Here is a 22,713-nt window from a genome sequence, read left to right on the forward strand (position 1 = left end):
GGTTAAGAATCCAGGTCATGAAGGCATATCCGCAGTTTCAAATCTTGGCACTACCACGCTTTCGCGTTATCTTGGACCTACGACGAACTCATTCACTCAACTAGTCGGAAGCAGAGCGCGCACTAGTTGGGGCCGTTGCTTTAGGCTCTGGGCAAAGAGTAAACAGGGCACCTAAGACTCTGCCCTTGCAGCATCAGTTTCCCGGTTTTGGAGGACAGCATGAGGGTGTTGGTGACCCTTCCTAACAAACACCGGTCTCAAGGCCGCTTGCTTGCGCGCAGCCCAGGAACTACTTCCGCCGGGAGCCGGCGGCCGGCCGGAACCTCAGCGCTTCGCTTCCGGCCTCCGCGCCTCGCTTCCGGCAGACCGCTCTTTCCTTCCGTTTCTCTATGGTGCCTGGGAAGCCCTCTCTCCGCCGCCGGAAGTGGCTCACTGGCCGCGACAGGTTCGGGTCTGCACGCGGTGAGGACTGGAGCGGGACAGAGGGGCCGATCGGAGGGGCAGGGCAGGGAGCTCCGGGACCGAGGTGCGGACTTCCCGGAGGGCGTCCCCAGGCTGGAGTCCGACCTGAGTTCTCCGTGCTCACTCTTCGGGGTCCCCCGCCGCTCGGCGCCGCGCGCTCAGTCTCTTCAGGTGACAATGTTGGCAGCAGCAGCTTCGGGCCCCACTATGCAGCTCTAGGTGACGACGACGTTTGTCGATGTCTATGGTGGTGGTGATAACAACTCACATTTATTGGGTGCTTACGTGTACCTGGGTCTCTTTACTGTGTAGCCAAGTCAGGATTTCTCACATTTCAGCCTTTCGCGTCCCACCTTTTTGGGTTTTGCCCAATTTACCTTTAAGACTGTTTACTAAGGTTTTTAATCGAGTCAGTTTTTACTTCGCAAAGGTGAATTGGTTTTAGGAGAAAATTTCGATGGTCTCCCATAAACGGAGACTTGGCAGTATGCAGAAAGTAATGATAAAAATTAATATTAATTAACATGAAAACACACTAATTCTGGCTAGATTGCATTGTCTAAAGCTCTGAGACAGAATCCTTTTGCTAAGAAAGGAGCATTGATGTTCACAGATGCTAAAGACAAATTAGGAAAATGAGATGTTCTCCTTGAAGCAATCGGAAGTTTCTAAAAAGAATTGAAAAGGGATTGACCTCCTTAGATGTTCAGCATTATTTCAGATCATCCATGTGCCATTTACAGTCCCACTGCTAGGTCATCTTCATCACCTTCCCCAGAGGAATGCCTCCTGTGTCAATGTCCACAACAACCCCTGAGGTAGGGACTGTTATTCTCATTTCCTCTGAGGTAACAGGCCCAGAGAACAGTGAAGTGACTTGTCTCAGGACTCCTAGCCGTTAAATAGAGTGGAGACTCCAACTCAGGGCTTCTCTGACTCACTACCATCAGCCATTGGCTCCTTCAGTAAATGCTGGTGGCAGATTTTTGGGGCCAAGGGAGATGGTGCTGCCCACCTCAAGGGGCTGTGGTGACAACCAGGAGAGGTCGCAGAGGGGGAGGATGCTACCCCACGAAATGTAGGTTCTATTCTTTTAAATTTTAGGGTCAACCAAAGAGTTGATGGCATTGCCAGCTGAGATGGTAGCGAGACACATTGGTGTTACAAGAATGTAGTTAAGAGCACTGATGTGGCGTCAGATGGAACCAACTTTAGCAAACTAGCCGTGTAACCTTGGGCAGCTCATTCGGCTTTCCGAGCCTCGGTGTTCTCATCTATAAAATGGTACTTGTTCTTACCTGAAAAGTTTGCTATAAGGATCAAATGAGTATTTATCTGTAAAGTGCTTAGATCAGGTCCAGCACACGGTGATCAATCGATAGTATTGGGAACAGGTATATATGCTAAGCTTCGGAGTTTAGTCAGTGATGTGGTTATGGCGCCTTTAATTTTTTTTTTTTAACGTTTATTTATTTTTGAGACACAGAGAGACAGAGCATGAACGGGGTGGGTCAGAGAGAGAGGGAGACACAGAATGTGAAACAGGCTTCAGGCTCTGAGCCATCAGCCCAGAGCCCGACGCGGGGCTCGAACTCACGGACCGCGAGATCGTGACCTGGCTGAAGTCGGATGTTCAACCGACTGAGCCACCCAGGCGCCCCAGTTATGGCGCCTTTAAAGGAGGTGAAGATGAATTCATTTTGGATAGGCTGAGGACCGATTCCCCTTTTTACACAGGATTAAATTGAAGCTTTGGAGGGTTGAGTGACCCTTTTTTTGAGTTACCAAGGTTGTTAGTGGCCAGCACTACTAGTTAGACTTAAGTATTCTGACTCCAGGAAAATCTCCAATTCCAACTCTGGAAAATTGCAAAAGTTTTCTCCTTTTAACAGGTCTCTATCTCCTCCTGACCTTACCAAACAACCATGTCATCAGAATCAAGCAAGAAACGGAAGCCCAAAGTGATCCGAAGTGATGGAGCTCCATCTGAAGGCAAGCGTAACCGTTCTGACACAGAACAGGTGAGATCAGCCAGTGCTGCCATGCTGCTGAGAAATTACAGCTTGTGGCGAATCACCTGGCTGTGGGTTTGCAGCAGCTGAGGGTCACAGTGATGGCTTCCCAGGTGGCCTCTGCTTGACCAGGTGCCTGGAATTCCCCTGGTTCTACAAAACCTGAGTATTCACATTTGGTTTAGCAGCAGCATTCCAAGAACCAACCAGCCTATGTCAGACATGAATAGTGCCTGAACAGACAATGCATTCTAGTATGGTGTGTGTCTCCCAAGTTTCCAGAGTCAGAAGAAGCCAGTATCTGCAGCATACCACCAGAAACTGGAGATGTGGCATTCCTGGTCAGCTACTGAGAAAGTACCAGAACAACATCTCCACAGAATCTCTTCTGTGGCCTAAGAGCTCATGCTGTCAGCAGGTTCTTCCTTTTATTATTTCCCTGTCTTTAAATCTCTCAAGCTAATTTTTCTTAAAGATTATTTATTTATCTTGAGAGAGGGAGAGCACATGCCCACGTGTGCGAGTGGGGGAGAGGCAGAGAGAGAGGGGTAGGAGAGAAAATCCCAAGCAGGCTTTGCACTGTTAGCTTGGGGCTCAATCCCATGAACCAAGAGATCACGACCTGAGCCGAAATCAAGAGTCGGATGCTTAACTGACTGAGCCACCCGGGTGCTCCTGTCAAGCTAATTTGTGACCTAATTGTTTTGATTGGTTGGTTACTTTTTTTTTTTTTAACTGGATTAGAGAAGCATAGGACCTTGAATTTAAGTAGAAAACGATCTTTTTCTCAGATTTAGGAAATCTAGAGTAAGAAAAAACCTTATCCATTGTGTAGGCATTAATTCTTTTTTATTGAGATGTAATTGACATATAACATTAATTTAAAGTGTAGAATGATTTGAAATCTGTGTATGTTGTAAAATGATCACTACAAAAGTCTAGTTAACCATATGTAGTTACAGGTTTTTTTTTTTCTTGTGGTAACTTTTAAGACCTATTGTCTTAGCAACTTTCAAATATGCAATATAGTATCATTCGCTAACTCTCTTCAAGAGATGTGTTCCATTTACTCCAAAGGCTGGGTGACCAATTACGATATTTTAGTCTCTGCTAAAGCTTGATTTGACCATCTAAACACCCATCAGTAGGAATTTGGTTAAATGCATTCTGGTTCATCTATACAGTGGATTCTCACACAGCCATTTTGATGGATATTTAATTTATTGGGATGGGAAACTGCACTAAATAGCATGGACAGTGTGATTCCATTTTGTTTAAAAATAAAATTTGTGTTTATCCACAGTATTAAAAATAGTTGTTTCAGTTTGGAGGTGAGATTACAGGCAACTTTTCATTTTGTTTTTGATACTGCTCACTATATTCTGAGTCTCTGACACCAAGGATGCATTACTTTATAATTAGAAAAAAAGAGGGATTCTTTTCCATTTTGAGTAGAAGGAAAACATTTGATTTGAGGACCAAATTTTTTTTTTTTAAGATTTTATTTTTAAGTAATCTCCACACCCAACATGGGGGCTCGAACTCACAACTGTGATATCAAGAGTCGCATGCTCTACCAACTGAGCCAGCCAGGCGCACCTTGAGGACCAGATTTTTTTAGAGACATGATTTGGGGTTTCATTGTTACTGATTTCAGCCAAGTGTCCCTGGTCCCAACAGGGAGACTTTTATTCCCCACCCAAGGCATGTATCCGTGCTTCCACAGGAAGGTAAATACTACAGTGAGGAGGCTGAGGTGGACCTGCGGGACCCTGGCAGAGACTATGAGCTGTACAAGTACACGTGCCAGGAGTTGCAGAGGCTCATGGCTGAGATCCAGGACCTGAAGAGCCGAGGAGGCAAGGATGTGGTAAGGAGTAGCAGTGGTTTGGGGCAGGCATGAACATGGTGGGTTTGCACGGATGGACTTGTTTTGCACCCACCAGAGCCCTTCCTGATCTTGGTCTTCTGGCCTAACCATGATCAGGTAGTTGGAGTCTGCGGGCTCCAGAGATGGTGCTTATTAATTTATTGAAACATTTCATCGCTCCCCAATCATCAATTAGAGTAACAAAAGTACAGGATAATTAATTTTTCTCCTAAGTGTAATTTGACAGTTCATCCAATTAATACTTATTACATGTCAGGCATTTTGTAGGTGTTGGGAAATGATGATATGTGTAAATTCCTTTGCTGTTGTAAGGATGGATAGGTACAGGTATGTTATAGAGACCAAAAATGAAATTGTTAGTATTAAATGAATGAACCAGACTTTGAGGCAAAGAAACTAAACAGCGTAACTAAAAACAAAACCCGTGTATTGCCAAGAATCTCACTTATTTGTGCTTATCCTGGCCCAATATTGTTATGATTATTACATCATATTTTACTGTTGCCAAGCTTTATAGCTATAATTCTGGTATGTTCATTTAAGTTATTCTGTAAGGTTATTCATAGAGATCAAATTGTATGGCGGGATGTTGCTATTGTTAGGATCTCTGTAGACAATATGTAGGAACAGATATTAATTGGTTTTATTTTTTAATGTTTATTAAAGTTTATTTATTTTGAGAGAGAGAGTGGGGGAGGGCAAAGAGTGACAGGGAGAGAGAGAATCCCAAGCAGGCTGTACTCTGTCAGCAAAGAGCCCAACATGGGGCGTGAGATCATGATCTGAGCCAAGATCAGGAGACACTTAACTGACTAAGCCACCCAGGTGCCCTGGGACAGATATTAATTGTGCATTGGCTATACTTGCTCCATTTTCCATCGACAGTTCTCATCATTCTGAGCTCCTTCCAGTATCTGTTTTTGGCCCTGGGTGGGGATGGGTCAGCAGTGAGGGGCTGAAGGAAGCTGAGCCATCACCTGTTGTCAAGGTCTTCACCAGTTTTCTTTGCCTGCAGGCAGTTGAGATAGAAGATCGGAGGATCCAGAGCTGTGTGCATTTCATGACTCTAAAGAAGCTTAATCGATTAGCCCATATCAGGTTGAAGAAAGGAAGAGATCAGACCCATGAGGTAGGAATTGAGAGGTTTAATCCTCCTCCTCCCTCTTCCCCATCCACTTCTTTTTTTTTTTTTTTTAATTTTTTTTTTTTCAACGTTTATTTATTTTTGGGACAGAGAGAGACAGAGCATGAACGGGGGAGGGGCAGAGAGAGAGGGAGACACAGAATCAGAAACAGGCTCCAGGCTCTGAGCCATCAGCCCAGAGCCCGATGCGGGACTCGAACTCACGGACCGCGAGATCGTGACCTGGCTGAAGTCGGACGCTTAACCGACTGCGCCACCCAGGCGCCCCTTCCCCATCCACTTCTTAATCCCCTTTACCTCTTCCCTGAGTTTGCTGCTGCTCTGTTTGACCTGACTTGCCCCACTTACCTCTGACCTTGTCCTTCTTTCAGGCCAAGCAGAAAGTAGATGCCTATCACCTGCAGCTCCAGAACCTGTTGTATGAGGTGATGCACCTGCAGAAAGAGATCACCAAATGTCTGGAGTTTAAGTGAGTTTTGGAGAACAAACTTTGTCAAAATTGCCTACTGGTAACTACTTTCTCCTGTATAGCTCAGGGTTAGCTAGTCTCCTTAAAAAGAAATCAGATGAACTTAGAGACTGCAGGATCTGGGACAAAAGTGAATAGATCACTTTGGGAGAATTGGAAAGCAGTGTTTTCAAGCTGCACAAAGACCCTTAGAAGCTTGTCTGACTTTTTCAAGTTTTGAGCTCTGTACCTGGCTAAAACCAGTTGTCTATCTCCAGCAGCGGCCTTTATGTTACCAGTTTGATTCCTGGGCACCTTGCATGGGAGCAACTCCCTTCCAGTCAAATCCTTTTAACCTTTTGGCCCACTTTTCCTCTCTAAAGTTCCAGCCATTCATTTTTGCAACTGGATTTTATTCTTTGGAACCTGAACTTCTTGCCACTTAGTTGCTCTCAGGTAAACAAACTATAGTTTGTCAGTGTCCATTTTAAAATGTAATGCCTCTTGGAAAATCCAAGTTGAGAGATGAGAAGGAGGAAAGAGTAGACAGAGGAAGAAAAGAGAACGTATTCTTGTTTGGTCAGACCTATTTGTGCAAACTGAAAAGAGGCAGGTTTTGTAATAAACTTGTGATGAGAGGGGCACATCAGTCATTGGGTCTGGTGTATTTCTGATAGTTATGCTAATTTTTTAAAGTTATTTTTAAGGAGAGAGAGCTCACAAGCGAGCAGGGGAGAGGCAGAGAGAGGGAGAGACAGAATCCCAAGCAGGCTCTGTGCTGTCAGTGCAGAGCCCAACATGGAGCTCGAACTCACAAACCATGAGATCATGACCTGAGCTGAGACCAAGAGTTGGACACTTAACCTGCTGAGCCACCCAGGCACCCCAATAATTACACTGATTTTTGAGAGACATATTTATTTGCTTTATATATTCATCATGTAATGATAGTTAAATACTAATAGAGGCAAAATTCACATCAGGTTTTTCTCTGAGTTAATAGTATTGAGTCATTGTCAGTTTTGACTATGTACTATGCATAGATCAGATATTATTGGGGGAACCAGGGGAAGGTAAACTCTCAGTGCTGTTTTTGAAACTTCTTATGTATCTTAAACTGCTTACAAATAAAAGATACTAAAAACAGGGGCACCTGGGTGGCGCAGTCGGTTAAGCGTCCGACTTCAGCCAGGTCACGATCTCACGGACCATGAGTTCGAGCCCCGCGTCAGGCTCTGGGCTGATGGCTCAGAGCCTGGAGCCTGTTTCCGATTCTGTGTCTCCCTCTCTCTCTGCCCCTCCCCCGTTCATGCTCTGTCTCTCTCTGTCCCAAAAAAAATAAATAAACGTTGAAAAAAATTAAAAAAAAAAAAGATACTAAAAACAGAAGAATGGGATGCCCCAAGCTGTAACTGTCACTCAGATGAAAGCTGACAAATTCAGAATACAATAGAACTCTAGTCTCTGGAGAGGCAGGTGACTACCATTGGCCCTGGTCAGATAAGCCTGCGTTCAAATCCCAGCTCTGCCACTCACTAGCTGTGTGACTTTAGGCAAGTTGCTCATCTGTAGGAGTCTCCATCTCATTTGAAACATGGAGATAGAAATCCCCATTTGATAGAGATGTCCTGAGAATTAGGTGAGGCTGTCATACAGTGGGTGTTTAATACCTGGTAGCTGCCATTATTACCATCATCTGTCCATGACCTGTGCACTATGTTAATGCAGGAAAGAGTATGGGATTTCTTTAGTATATGTGAATCACTAAACATAACAATTGAAGCCTCTAGATCGTTTTCACACCTGGTTATGCCATCCTGAATCTTCCCCATCCCTTGTTTATGTGATTAATGTTTTAAACTTCAGTGCAGACCCTTAGGTTTTTTTCTGTTAAACGTAATTTATTGGTTTCAACCTGTCAATGTAGGCCTAGACTGTAGTGTTTTTATTGACTTTTTCAGCTCTTAGCTGTCTTGCTAAGCTTGGAGATAATCTGTAAATTTGATAAGCATCCCTTCCAAGTCTTTAATTCATGGATAAAAAGGTTGAGCACCATGGATAAGGATCCTGTGGTATGTAATCATCTACTTCTCTTCAAAGTGAGGTATTTACTAACGAGCATTTGCTGAGAAGACTTGATGGATTCCAGGTTCCTGGGTAGTTGTAGACCAGGGCTAAATGGGCATCTGTGGAGGGAACTGTGGGCTTGCTTATTCCATGGTTTGGAGTCTTGAGAACAGCAAGTTAACATCTAGTATTTGCCTGCAGGTCGAAGCATGAAGAAATTGATCTGGTCAGTTTAGAGGAGTTTTATAAGGAGGCTCCTCCAGATATTAGCAAGGCTGAAGTCACCATGGGAGACCCTCACCAGCAAACCCTGGCACGTCTGGACTGGGAGCTGGAGCAGCGAAAAAGGTTGTGTTTCTCCCTTCCTGACCTTGTTAACCTGTGCAACACAGACCTTTACCCATGGGGACAACGCTTTGTCATGACCTACAGTCAGACAGTGCAGTTCTGTGGAACCAGCAGAATGATTTCTTAAGACCAAATCTCATTTTGTGATTCATTCACATCTGATAATTCAGACTTGACCAACTGCATCATAGGTGGGGTTGGAATTAATTAAGGCTGTTAATAGAAAATTGGAATACCATTTTCTTTAAAATTTTAATACCTGAGACCTAAATATCTTTTGTACTGTTAAGTCCAATTTTGTTTTTTGCTTGTTCCTCCTGCCTCTAAGACTACCCCTATGGTACTTTAAAATTGTGCAAACATTATTTTAGAAGGTTATACAATATCTTGTATGTAGACAAATTATAATTTATATAGTTTTTTCTTTATTGGGTTAGACTTTTATCATTTTTTGCTATCATAAATTATGCTTTCAGGAACCCCTTTCTTTACACATAAAAATGTCCCATACTAATAAAGGTCTTTTACTTATTAAAAAGAACATTTCTACTGTGTAACTTAATCTAGGTATTTTTAAGAATATAGCATTTTTTTTTTCATACTGGATTTTTCGTGGCTGCATCCTTTTCATTATGGTGACTTTCTTCCTCTGTATTTGTACAAGAATTCTAGGGCGTTTGGTTGACACAGCTCTGTTTTCCATTAGAGAAGTAGGTGTTTTATTTCCTTTTTTTTTTCTTTTCTGTTATAGAATGTATTCAGTCTATGTTAATGAATTTAGTAAGCACTAAGTTTGACTCTTATGGAATTGGTGCCAGATTTTAGCAGATCGGGCTGGCCCATCACTCCTCTGTCCAGTACACTGCTTGCCTTGGGCATAGGTTAAACCATGAGTGTTGTATTCCTGTGGTCCATAATCCATCCCTACCCTGCCCCATTCAGTCCAGTCTGTGGACCTCATTTGGGTCCTATAGTTGCTAGATCCACATGTTTGTGAAAGTTTGGGGTCTAGACCCTAGAGGCAAGAAATGGAGCAGGAAATGACACAGGGATATCCCCTAGTGGTTAATGGGCAGAGCCTCTGGAGCCAGACAGGCATGGATTCAAAGCCCAGCTTTGTACTTACTCTTAGCTGAGTGACCTTGGATAAATTCCCTACCTCCTTGAGCCTTTGTTTCCTTCTTTGGGGAAGAGAAGAGTCCCTATCTTCCAGGATTTTTATAAGATTAAATGCAATAATGCTTATAGTTCTCCAAGTGCCTGGCACATAGTAAGTACTAGGTAGACATTAGTTAATCATGACTGCTGTCATTAGGTGGCTTGTGACAGTGAGTAGATGTATCAGGAGATCTTTGAGCAGCTTCAAGTGACAGTGGTCTGTCCTCTCCCCATAGGCTGGCAGAGAAGTACCGAGAGTGCCTGTCCAACAAGGAGAAGATCCTCAAGGAGATTGAGGTGAAGAAGGAATACCTGAGCAGCCTCCAGCCTCGTCTCAATAGCATTATGCAGGTGAGGCTCTCCCCCACATACTCCCCTACCTTGGCCTTTTGCTTTGCCTTCAGCACCCAGCAAGACCTTGCTGACCTGAGGCCTCCAGCAGCCACATCTCCCTTTGGGTTTTGCCAGGTCTGTTACCCTAACAGATGTCAGAGCCCATTGCAAGGATGGTCTTGTCTCTAGTTTCTACCCAACCAGTGCAGTAAGGTTGTGTCCTGGGTGGAAGAGATGCTGCCAGGTGAGCTTAGGAACATGTACACACATTTATGTGAGATGTTTTCTTTTCACCCAGAGCTTCCTCCAGGTAAAATACTTTTGCAAACTCTAGGTTTAATTTACCCCAGAATAGTTTCCATCAGCCTCACAGTTTCCAGGCATGCTTAGATGTGGATGTCTGTTAGACTCCCTGACTGCACCTTGGGGGTAGATGTTTAGCAGAGGTACTCTCTCTGAAAAGAACTTTACTCCTATTTGAAAGCCATCAGGTACCTTAGGAGGATAAGTCCCCACTTTAGATTGTAATGTAAAATGTAATGTCTGTCTTTTTTTTTTTTTTTTTTAAATGTTATTTATTTTTGAGAGAGAGCACAGTGGGAGAGGAGCAGAGAGAGAGGGAGACACAGTATCAAAAGCAGGCTCCAGGCTCTGAGCTGTCAGCACAGAGCCCAACGCGGGGCTCGAACTCACGAGCCATGAGATCATGACCTGAGCCGAAGTTGGATGCTTAACTGACAGAGCTGCCCAGACGCCCCTGTAATGTCTTTCTATATAGGTGACCTGATTTTTGTTTGATCTGTGAAGCAGATTGCTCTAAATCCTTATGGTTTTTTTAACTCTTTTTTTCTTAACTCTTTTTTAAGTAAACTCTGCCCAACGTGGGGCTTGAATTCACAACCCCAAGATTAAGAGTTTCATGCTCTACAACTGAGTCAGTCAGGTGCCCCTGGGAGTTTTTGCTTTATAAACTAAAACACGACTGTTTAAAAAAAAATTTTTTTTTAATGTTTATTTTTTGAGAGAGCACAAGTAGGGAAGGAGCAGAAAGAGAGGGAGACACAGAATCCAAAGCAGGCTCCAGGCTCTGAGCTGTTAGCACAGAGTCCAGTGTGGGGCTCAGACCCACTAACTGTGAGATCGTGACCTCAGCTGAAGTCAGATGCTTAACCAACTGAGCCACCCCAGCGCCCCTAAAACACAACTGTTTAAAACAGTGTGCATATATTACATTTAAAAACATAATTTTTACGGGGCGCCTGGGTGGCTCAGTCGGTTAAGTGTCCGACTTCGGCTCAGGTCATGATCTCACAGTTTGTGAGTTTGAGTCCTGCATCGGGCTCTGTGCTGACAGCTCAGAGCCCGGAGCCTGCTTTTGATTTTGTGTCTCCCTCTCTCTCTGCCCCTCCCCTGCTCATGCTCTGTCTCTGTCTCTCAAAAATAAATAAATGTAAAAAAAAAAAAAATTTTTTTAAACACAATTTTTACAAAAGAAAAGCATACAGTTCCTAAGTGTATAGCTCAGTGAATATTCTCTAGTGAACACATCTATGTAACCTGCACGCAAATCAAGAAAAAGAACATTACCAATTTTCCAAAAGATATTTTATTCTCCCTCTCAGTTACTATCTCCTCTCACCCTTCAGTAACTATTATCTTGATACCTAATGTCATAGGTTAGTTTGGCCTGTTTTTGAGTTTATACAAACAGAATTATATATATACTCTTGTGTCTGACTTCTTTTGCTTAACATTATGTTTGTGAGATCCATCTGTACTGTTGTGAGCACCAGGAGTTCATTTATTTTCATTAATACTTAGTATTTGATTGTGGGTACTTCCAGTTTGGGGCTATTATGAATAATAGTGTTATAAGCATTCTTTGTCATTTGGTGTCGTATGTACATATTTCTGTTGAATATATACCCAGGAATGACATTGCTGGGTCGTAGAGTATGCTAGGCATATATTTAGCTTGGCAGACACTGAAACAGTTTTCTAATGTGATTGCACTGATGTACAAAATTCCCCCCAGCACCATGTGAAAGTTCTAACTGCTCCACATCCTCACCAGTGCTTGGTATTGTCAGCCTTCTTGATTTTAGCCATTCTGAAGGGTATTGCCTTTCTCTGGGGACCAGTGATGTTGAGCACAACCCCTTTTTCTACTTCTTTGCTTTTGGATTACCTCATTTGCAAAAGGCTTATTCTAGTCTCCTGTTCATTTTTCTATTGGATTGCTTGGACTTCTTTATATATTCTGGAGATGAGTCTTTTGCATATATTTTCCCCATTTTATGACTTTCTTTTTCACTCTCATAATGGTATCTTTTAATGAGCAGATGTTCTTAAATTTTATATGATCTAATCAGTATTTTTCTCTGTGGTTAGGATGTCCTGTTTAAAAATCTCTCTCTCTGTCCCAGGGTCATGGAGATATTCTCGCATTTTCTTATAGAAGCTCTATTGTTTATCTTTCACACTTAGAATCTAGGATACCTGGAAGGGAACATTGTACATAGTGTGATATAGGGTCAGTTTCATTTTTTTTCCATGTAGGTATTCAGCTGGGTCATTTATTGAAAAGGCCATGCTTTCCCCACTGTTCTCCAGTGCCACTTTTGTCATAAATCAAATGTCCATGTAGGTTTGTGTGTCCTCTATTTGTCTTTCCATGCACCAGTATCACACTGGCTTATTTACGGTAGCTTTGTCAGAAGCCTTGATGTCCAGGGGCGCCTGGGTGGCTCAGTCAGTTAAGCAACCGACTTTGGCTCAGGTCATGATCTCACAATTTGTGGGTTCAAGTCCCTTATCGGGCTTTGTGCTGACAGCTCAGAGCCTGGAGCTTGCTTTGCATTCTGTGTCTCCCTCTCTTTCTCTGCCCCTCCCCCACTCATGCTCTGTCTCTGTCCTTCAAAAATAAATGTTAAAAGAACTTATTAAGAAAAAAAATAGTTTAAGAGAAGTCTGATGCCCAGTAGTGTGTGCTCTAGCTTAATTTTTCAGGATTGTCTTGGTTGTTCTTGGCCCTTTGCATTTAACATGTAAATTTTAGAATCAGCTAGTCTATTTTCACCTGCTGGGATATAGACTGGGGTTGCATTGAATCTGGAGATCAGTTTGGAGTGAACTGATTTCAGGGCAGTCTTGAGTCTTCCAGGCCATTAACGTGGCCTTTCATTTCTCAAGCCTTTGTGTAGAGGCTTACACACCTTTTACTTACTTATTCTTAGGTAGTTTAAGTCTTCTTGATGCTCTTGGAAATGCTTCTTTTTTTTTTTTTTTTTTTTTTTTTTCATTTTCAGACTGTTTGTTGCTTGTGTAAATTGATTTTTTTGTATTGACCTCTTATCTACCTATTCTGTTAACTTATCATGTATTTTTAACAGATAAAAAAAACTATTATAGTAACTCAGCAGCCACCTCTTCACATGTGGACTGCCTACAAAGGGAAAATAAAAATCCTTCTTTTGTTGCATGCAGGCTTCCCTCCCAGTGCAAGAGTACCTATTCATGCCGTTCGACCAGGCTCACAAGCAGTATGAGACAGCTAGACATCTGCCACCGCCTCTCTATGTCCTCTTTGTCCAGGCCACTGCATATGGGCAGGCCTGTGGTGAGTATGGGGGCTGGGTGAGGAAGAGGGGCTGTGGGAGCAACAGCCGTGGCCGATTGAGTCATTTGGAAGCCCTGCCTGCTGAGGAAAGCTCCCTGGTCCTGCTCAGAAGTTCCCAGGTGACAGACGCTGCCTCCCCTCTGCACCGCCCAGCATGGCTGCTCTGACCAGCTGGCCTGAGGCTAGACTAACCTGGTGGGCATTTCAGAATGGATGGCTTTGAATCTTCAATGAGCCTGGCTGGTCGGCTAGTGGGTGTAGTGCCCTGGCAGCCTGCCTGCCTGGGCTCCCAGACACTCACCCCATCAAGGCATGCTTGGCAGGTGGATCAGCACTTCTTCTTCCGCTTCAGAGAGAGGACTTGGTGAACACAGGTCCCAGGCAGCTTTCCCAGACTTTCATGACGCCCAAACAGGCTGCATGTCGTTAAAGTGAATTACCAAGTGGGAAGATGTGTCTGCTTTAAGCTTATGGGCGACCCTTTACTCCATAGAGTTTTGAAAAGGTTTTGGAGACCTTACCTTTTGCCCTACTGCAGCTTTCACCCAGCACCTAAACTTTTCTTCTTCACCCCACCGCATCAAACAGACCTGTACAGCATCAGTGCATGCCTATCCTCCCAGCCATGGGCACCGACACATTACTGTCTCTCTTCTTGTGTCTTCCTGGTCCTCCTGGTCCTCTCCTTCCCTTTTGTTCTCCTTCTTGTTTCCATCATCAGCTCATATGAAATCCTCCCAGCCCCCTAGACAGGGTGAGTAATTTTCTTTTCTTTTGTGTTTAAACCCAACCTGTTTCCTTTCCCATTTTACTATAGAATTTCAGAATTAAGCTACCCAAAAGAACAGTTTGACATTTGCCAGTGGTTGATGGGGGCATCTAGCTTGTTTGGGTGAGGTATGTTGGTTCATGCAGGGCTGTCAGAGAGCAGTGGCCGATCACCTGGAAGTATTATCTCAGCGGCCTTGCCAGGTAGAGGAAGTTTGTCATTCCTCTTTGGTGCAGTTGGGCAAGCCATTTCAGTCTCCTATGACTATCTGTGACCCGTATACCGTTTTGGTTTTTTTTTTTTAATGTTTGTTTATTTTTGACAGAGTGCCCAGGCGCATGAGTTGGGGAGGGACAGAGAGAGAGGGAGACACAGAATCTGAAACAGGCTCCAGGCTCTGAGCTATCAGCACAGAGCCCAATGCGGGGCTCGAACTCACGGACAGTGAGATCATGACCTGAGCCAAAGTTGGACACTCAACCAACTGAGCCACCCAGGTGTCCCCCTTATACCGTTTTGAATGGAGCAAGAGAGGTGGTGGCCTGTCTGACCTCCCAGTAGACCTACAAAGTTCCACAAAGGCAGGCCAGGTGTCACCTGGGGAAAGTGTCAGTCCTGGTGCATGGAACAGCCCTCTTATCTTCCTGTTTAAGACACCAAGCTCAAGTTGAATAGACCTAGTCTTGAATCCTAGCTTAGCTACTTCCTGGCTAATGTGTCTAACTTCTCTGAGCCTTGATTTTCTCATCTCGTGGCTATAGTAATAGTATGGTTCTCATAGAGTTGTTGTGAAGGTTAAACATTAATTTGAAAAACATAATGTTATAAGTACAATTACAAGCATCAGCTCATTTGGTCTTTGCCACCCAACCAGGCAGTTACCATTTGTCAAGACAGGATTTCTTTTCATAGATGCAGAAAGTGGGGCTCAGAGCAGTGAAATAACTTTCTAGGTGTTTAGGAATTAGTGGGGCAGGGACTCAGATCTGGGACTAAACTGCAGGGTCCAAGCTCCTGTGCACTGTCCTGCCTCCCAGTTAAATGTGACAGTACCAGCCAGCTGCTTGGTGTAGTACAGAATAGAGAGTAAGCAAGCACTGAGATGAGAACCGTTGTTTCTGAGATGTGAACAGTTAGGGCGTCTGGATGAGAACCTTTAAGACAGCTGGCAGAGGAGTATCCCGTGGCTTTAGGCGCTAGGGTGGGATTACACGTTGGTGTAAGCCTGAAAAGGGAAGCGTTCACCATAGTGTCAGGTGGTGCTTGTCTAAAATTTGCACTTTGGATTCTTTGTTTTCAGTAAATGATGGAAAAAAGCTTTAAGTTTCCCACCTTGTTCCTCCTCATGTGGAGAAAGGGCTTTTGCCTTTCCACCCCCAGTCAGTTAGGAGTTGTGACAAAGGCAGAAGAAATGCAGCCCCAGAGTTAGCCTGTTGTGTAGCTTAGCTCCTTCCCTCAGCAGCTGTCCTACAAAGTTTTTTCTTGCTCACAGATAAGACGTTGTCTGTCGCGATTGAAGGCAGTGTGGATGAAGCCAAGGCTCTATTTAAGCCTCCTGAAGACTCCCAAGGTAATGTGGTCGGGATCCTTCCCCGCGTCTTCCATAGCTGGGTCCAGGGGCACCAGGTCAACACCTCAGGACAGTGCTGGTCCTTTGGAAATTATCTGTACTCGTTCTGAGTAGCAGGGAGCTTGACTTTAATGTCTTAATGCTCAAGGGTAGACGGGGTAAAGCATTGGTTGTGGATTTTGGTCCTGCCACTCAATAGCTCACTGATCCTGGGAGAGTTCTTTAACATTTCTTTCTTTCTTTTTTTTTTTTTTTTAATGTTCATTTATTTTTGAGACAGAGACAGAGCACGAGCAGGGGAGGGGCAGAGAGAGGGAGACACACAATCTGAAGCAGGCTCCAGGCTCTGAGCTATCAGCACAGAGCCCGACATGGGGCCCGAACCCATGAACTGTGAGATCATGACCTGAGCCGAAGTCAGACACTTAACCAACTGAGCCACCCAGGAGCCCCCTCTTTAGCCTTTCTGAGCCTCAGTTTACTTACTTGTCAAAACAGGATAGTAATACCTCATGTAAAATTATTGTGTCGATTAAATGAGGTCATACATGCAAAGTTCTTAGCATCATTCTTGGCACATAGCAACCCCTCAAGTTGTATGAACTGCTACTGCTGTTGCTATTTATATTACTGTTTCTACCACCACTACCAACAACGGGGGTGGGGCTTGTGGTCCATAGGATTGCATTAAAAAGCACCTTCAAAAATAGAGGCAGTTGGATTATGAGGCATTCCTCCTTTTTTTCTCGCATCACCATGTTTTCTATACTGAATCAGCAGCAGCAAATTAGTTAATCGTGTATTCTAAAGAAACCCATTTACAAATGACAGAGTCTCAGCCCCTTTAAGCCCCATGGGTTGAGGCACTTTAGGAGCATTGGGAAGCTCCTTACCTCCAGATGCTTTCTCTCTGTGGTTGCAGATGATGAGAGTGACTCCGATGCTGAAGAGGAGCAGACCACGGTGAGAGCCGTTTGCCCTCCTGAGTGTGTCAAGCAGCTGCACTGGCGCCTGCTAGTTGGCAGGTGCCATCTTCCATAGAAGCAGAAGAAAGAGGTGGGAAAGAAAGAGCTGCTGGGGTCTGGCAGCTGGATAGCTGAAGCAGCAGGTTCCAGCCAGCGGGGCTGAGGCCCTGGCCAGTAGGGAGAAGGAAGGGGCAAATTCGTATGACCAGTGCTCATCTGATTTGATGTTTCCTTTGTCCAGAAACGCCGGCGACCCACACTGGGAGTTCAGTTGGATGACAAGCGCAAGGAGATGCTGAAGAGGCACCCGCTATCTGTCATGCTGGACCTGAAGTGCAAAGGTCTGGCTCCCTTAGTTCTGGAGGATCCATAGCATTTGAGGCTTTTGCTAGCTGCAGGTGCACAAGGTTCAGCAAGGCAAAGTCCTGTTTGACCAAGAAAAGATTCTGGTTTCATATTTCTTTGTTTTTCATCATTGTTTTGCATGGAGTTTGATTTTTTTTCTCTAAGTCATAAGCATAACAACAGAGACGAAACTAGACACATAAGGGATGCTTGATAAAATTATACCAATTTCTGAATTGACTAAGTCAGATACACAGAACAAGTCACAAGAGTGTGCAGGATTCAAGTACTATGACCAGTGTGCTTAATTTCATACACATAAGTAGAAGTTTGTGTTCTGCAGAGAATGATTTGAAACTGGTTTTGTATGGATAAAGCAATATACACAGTATAAGAGCTAACTGTCACATGTAAGTTTCCCTCTCACCTGAGACTCCAGTCCTCAGTCTTACCTCCAAGGTCTTACCTCTTGGTGACAGATTTCTTACGTATTTTCTAGAACTATTCTATGTATTTAGAAGCTTTTGTGCAAGTGTATATTTATCCCCTTCTCCTTTTAGTTTTTACACAAATGGAAACATACTCTACACACTTCACCTTTTTTTTAAAACTTGTTATTTTGAGATAATTTTAGACTCAGAAGAGTTGCCGTAATAATAGACTTCTCATGCTCTTCACTCAACTTCCCATAATGTCAGCGTCTTACTTAAGCATAGTACAGTGATCAAAACCAATGTTAATTTTATTGGTACAATTAACTAAACCACAGAATTTATGCAGATTTCCTTGTTTTTTCCACTAATGTCGTCCATTTTAGGATCCAGTCCAGGATCTCACATGACATTTAGTTGCCATGCCTCTTAGTCTCCTGCAGCCAGGACAGTCTTCTCCTCCTCAGTCTTCGCTTGTCTTTCATGACCTTGACATCTTTGAAGACCAGGTTTATTTACTATGTGGAAAAACTCAATTTGGCTTTGTCTGTGTTTCCTCCTTATCAGACTGAGCTTATGGGTTTGAGGGAGGAATACCATAGACATGGGTTCATCATCCCATCATATCAGGGGTACATGGTGTCACTGGTACTAACCTGGATCCACTTGGTGATCACTTGATTGCTCCCTTTCGATATTTTACTTTTTAGAAACAGCTAAGTCCAGCCCACACTCAAGGGGAGGGAAATGAATCTCCCCCTCTTGGAGAGAGGAGTTGCAAAGAATTTGTAGACATTTTTTATTCAATATAAAATTGCCATTGAGTTTCTGTTTTTACAGTAAAAGCTCTTAAAAGCCTCGCTTTTACAGTCCCATAATACTGTAGACTCTGCTCTCATGTTCAACTTGTACATGGTCTTCTTTTCATCCTCCCCCTCCAGATGACAGTGTGCTTCACCTGACCTTCTACTACCTCATGAACCTCAACATCATGACGGTAAAGGCCAAAGTGACAACTGCCACGGAGCTGATCACCCCCATCAGTGCAGGGTACTGGGCAGGCGCTGTGGAGAGTGGGGCATGGGGGTGGGGGTGAGGAGAGCCTCTCTGCGGGCTGCTTTTGGTTCCTCGCGCACACTGGCTCTGAGGAGGTGCACTGCTCCGTTGACTTCTGTTGTCATGTCCACGTCTGGAAGTCCTGGCACCTCACTGGTATTTAGAAAGCACTTGCTGACTTAAGTTGGTCCTCTTACTACACAGCAGATGATAAAATGACTACAATGTATGGAAAATTGAGTAGGCAGGGCAGAGCAGCAGCTTGTTCTGACAAGTGGAAAGGTGTGAATGTAGAAATGGAATTTGGCAGACATGATGAGGTTGACAAATTTAGGCCTTCATTTACTCTTTCCCAAGGTGCTGGGACTTTTGCTTCATAGCCCAGCTCAATCCCAGGTTGTCCTTACCTGGCAGCAGGAAGAGGTTTTGAGGAGGGTGAGTGGAGGCACGGTAATGATGGCCACAGGTTCGGCATCCCCAGGAAGCGCCTGGCTGTGGCAGTCTTGTTCCACAGCTAGGAGTGGGAAGAAAGGAAAAGGGCCAAGAGGGCCTGAAATAGCCTCACAGGAGCACTACCCTGGCCTGGTACTCCTGCACACTTGAGTCTTTGGGTTGGCTATACAGAGACCACTGAGGGAGACACACAAGTCTGGTGCCTGGTGGGGTGGGGCTCTTCCCATGGCTGCCTGGTGTCCCTGTGTTCTCTACCCTACACTTACAGTCCATGCCCCCTTTAGGCCACAGCCTTGGTCCCTGGACTCAAGAGTTATTTGATCATGCTAGGGCACTCTGGATGAAATTGACCCTATTCTCACCTGACCCCAGCAGAGGGAGCCCAGGACTTGCTTCTTCAGAGTGCCCGGTTACACTGCCTGGCCAGAGCTCTCAGTCTAGCAGCTTGTGGGGCCTGGCCATGGTGGAGTTCTTGTTACCAGCATTCTGCCTGCTCACCTCTCAGATGTCAAACCTACTAAGAAGAGGGCTGCCAGCTGGCCTCAGTGCATACTTAACTCCAGCTTCTCCCTAAGCTTTGCACATGCAAGTACTGGGGACAGTACTGCTGAGTGGATACCAGCTGGGCTCAGAGCTCCAGTGTTTCCCGGGTCTGCCACTTATACCTGTGTGTGTACCTTTAGCCAAGTTTCCTGGCTTCTGAGGCTGGTTCCTCACTCTGGTCATGAATTGTAACACACTTCCAGGGTGTTTATGAAGGATCAGGTCTAGTGCTTAGCATAGGTGAAGCACTTGGCAATGAAAGTTGGTAATGTCACACTTGGTAATGTGTTTGTCATCATGAATTTGCTTAACTCTTCACAATAACTTTACAAGGGGAGGAAACTACGACTATCATCGATAGATGGTCCGTGGCCCCAAAAGAGGGAGGGGATGCAAAAGGAAGCACCACCCTGAAACCAGGATTGTATCTTTATGGGCCTTCAGGTGTTGTCTAGCTCATCCCCCTGTTTTTCAGATGGAGAAACTGAGGTCCAGGAGGCATCTGACCAGTTGTGGAAGCTCTGGGCCTAGAGTTCCAAACTGCCAGCTCAGAGGCCTTTGCTTAAGTACAGGCTGCTTTGGCCCCTGGAGATACCAGCCTGGTGTATGGTTCTATTTATTCATCTACTATAATACAAGGATACTTTTTTTTCTCCCTGATATAATCACAGTCTCACACTAGTTCCTTAATATCATTCAATATCCATTCAGAGTTCAAATTTCACTGATTTTCTCTTAGTGTTTTTTGTTAGTTGTTTTTATAGTTTGGGTTTTGAATCTGGATCTTTATAAGGTCCACATGTTGCAATTGGGTGAAGCTTCTCTCAAGCATCTTTTCATCTGAATGTCCCTGCCATCTGTTTGTCAAAGAGAATGGGTTGTTTGTAGGTTTCCCCAGTCTGGATTTTGATGATTGCATCCTTGCATTAGAATTTAGTGAGTTACTACCTTCCTGGGTATTTCATGTTAATTATAGTTAGGTTTAGAGGCTTGGTGAGATTCCACTTTGATTTTTTTGCAGGAGGGATGAGGGAGCAGGATGGTATAAATGTTGAGTGCTTCCATCAGGAGGCACAGGCTGTCTCTATTTTTGTGGCGTTAGCAGCACTGATGACTGTTGCCAGGATCTCTTAATTCGTTAGGAAATTGATGTTCTTCATACAAACATTTTAACATTTAACCAGCCATGCTGAATTTTCTTCAAGAAATTATTTTACAGAATGATCTCCATTAGGACATTTTGAGTCACTACTAATCAGTTTTTCATTAAGTCATTAAACTATTTTTAATGATTTTCCACTTTTACTTACCAAATTCTTAATCCCTTTTTAGCTATTACTATTTTACAACAAAGATTTGACTGAGTAGTTTTTTGTTTTGGTGTTGTGTTTTTATGACTGTATATAATCTCTCCTTTTATGTCCATTATCTTCACCAAATTCGGTTGTCCTGAACCACATATTGCCGATGCAAATTTTTCAAGATTTGATTCTTTCATTAGGTTTTGTTAATTAGAAACCGTTATTGTGGAGTTTTAGCTGTTCTGTTTATTTTTGTTGACTCCTGATTCATTCTATTTATTAGTAATAGTCACTAAATAATATTGGCCAAACGACTGACAATTCTTATTTCTAGCCAGTTCTCCATGAAAAGCAGTGAGGTGGGGCAGAGAGACTCTGGGAGAGACAGGAAACCAGGAAGAGTCAAAGCTGCCACCGCCCCGCTGCTAAATTCTTAAAGTCATGCCTGAGCTCTGAGCAGTAAGATTAGCCCATTCTGCCTGAGTTGCTCCTGATGCCAGACCTGGAAAGATGAAGGAGAACCCCTGCTGGTTGAGAGAAAGACTGAGCCTTGTCCTTTGTGATCAGATTACTCCATTATCCTCTTCCTCTCCCCTCCCCTCTCCATCCCTTCTCCACTTGTCAGCGTTTAATTACAGGCTGTGCCCTAACCATTCCAGATGGGTGGCGGTGATGCTGTCTCTCTGCTTATAGCCCTGGGTCACCTTGTGTCCAGCGCATGTGATAATGTCTTTTCCTCGGAACATAAAGGGGACCTTTTCTGTGAGTGGCGTGAGATTTGGTCAAAGTGAGATAGACACACCATTAAAGCTGTTTACTTGCTCTTTGGGGGTAGAAAGGAATCTCTTCTGCTGTTATGAAAATTGTGATTATTTTATCTCCAGTGTCACAGAGCTTTGCTCCCCTGAAGGTAAGGCCTTGGTCACCATATACCTCTCTTAAAGGGATAGGGTTTTCAAAAAATTTAGTGTGTAGGAGTACTACTGTCTTTGATCAGACAGTGCAAATCCCTACTCTAGCACTTATTAGTAGTGTGATCTTAGACAAGCCATATCTTTCAAAGCCTGAATTTCTTCTCTGTAAAATGGAAATGGTCATACCTCATAGAGTGTGAGATCTGGTGACCTCAAGTATAAAGAGTTATGGTCTGTCCTCCCTCCACTGTCCTGGCCCACAGGAAGCATTCAGTAAATGGTAGCATGATCATTAGTGATAGGTGGCAAAACTATCCCCAGATGCCCAAGTCTGCCTCAAGGCAAGGCATTGGCTAGTGTTTTCACTGCGGTCTTATCCCTTTTCCAGTGACTTGCTGTCTCCTGACTCAGTCCTGAGCTGTTTGTATCCAGGGGATCATGGAAAGAAGACTCCGAATCCAGCCAATCAGTATCAGTTTGATAAAGTTGGGTGAGTCAGCAGTGTTTCCTCCTTTCCAAGTCTCTTTGCTTTGGAGTTTCTCTGGCAGCTCAAGCCCAGCATTAAAGACCTGTTAGGGTCAGAGGCCTATCAGGGGGCAAGGGAGACCCTGGAGCTTGAGGGAGTGCTATGTCAAAAAAAGGGAACACAAGGGGCAAATGAAGGTCATGGAATAGTGAGGAAGGGTGGAAGGATCAAACTTGGAGGACATGATAAGAACACATGAGAGGATAACATGGTTTAACATTCAATTCTCTGAGGATTAAAAACCTGAAAAATATTTTATAAATTGGTGGACTGGTGAAGAAATCAAAGGCATTGACTTTATATTGAGACTTGAGACTTGCTTATGAGCTGGGGGGAAGAGAAAAGGGAACATGGGAGA

General features: G+C 44.0%; 1 protein-coding gene across 10 annotated transcripts in view; it reads left to right on the forward strand.

Annotated features, from left to right (window-relative positions):
• Positions 1-351: 351 nt before the first annotated feature.
• Positions 352-22,713, forward strand: part of THOC5 (THO complex 5) — a 31,641-nt gene continuing 9,279 nt past the window's right edge. Inside the window, exons 1-14 of one of the 10 annotated variants that reach the window (XM_043557979.1) lie at positions 352-462; positions 2,355-2,483; positions 4,201-4,344; positions 5,381-5,494; positions 5,881-5,978; positions 8,226-8,372; positions 9,767-9,881; positions 13,350-13,482; positions 14,204-14,236; positions 15,744-15,821; positions 16,744-16,784; positions 17,028-17,127; positions 18,504-18,612; positions 22,218-22,319. In XM_043557979.1, the coding sequence (XP_043413914.1) occupies positions 2,388-2,483; positions 4,201-4,344; positions 5,381-5,494; positions 5,881-5,978; positions 8,226-8,372; positions 9,767-9,881; positions 13,350-13,482; positions 14,204-14,236; positions 15,744-15,821; positions 16,744-16,784; positions 17,028-17,127; positions 18,504-18,612; positions 22,218-22,319 (1,310 nt within the window). In that variant the 5' untranslated portion in view covers positions 352-462; positions 2,355-2,387. Of the gene's footprint in view, positions 682-2,354; positions 2,893-4,200; positions 4,345-5,380; positions 5,495-5,880; positions 5,979-8,225; positions 8,373-9,766; positions 9,882-13,349; positions 13,483-14,203; positions 14,237-15,743; positions 15,822-16,743; positions 16,785-17,027; positions 17,128-18,503; positions 18,613-22,217; positions 22,320-22,713 lie in introns of those variants that run through there. The other 9 variants (XM_043557978.1, XM_043557977.1, XM_043557973.1 and 6 more) reach the window with 9 other exon arrangements.

Source organism: Prionailurus bengalensis, chromosome D3, assembly GCF_016509475.1.
Source record: "Prionailurus bengalensis isolate Pbe53 chromosome D3, Fcat_Pben_1.1_paternal_pri, whole genome shotgun sequence".
Lineage (NCBI taxonomy): Eukaryota > Metazoa > Chordata > Mammalia > Carnivora > Felidae > Prionailurus > Prionailurus bengalensis.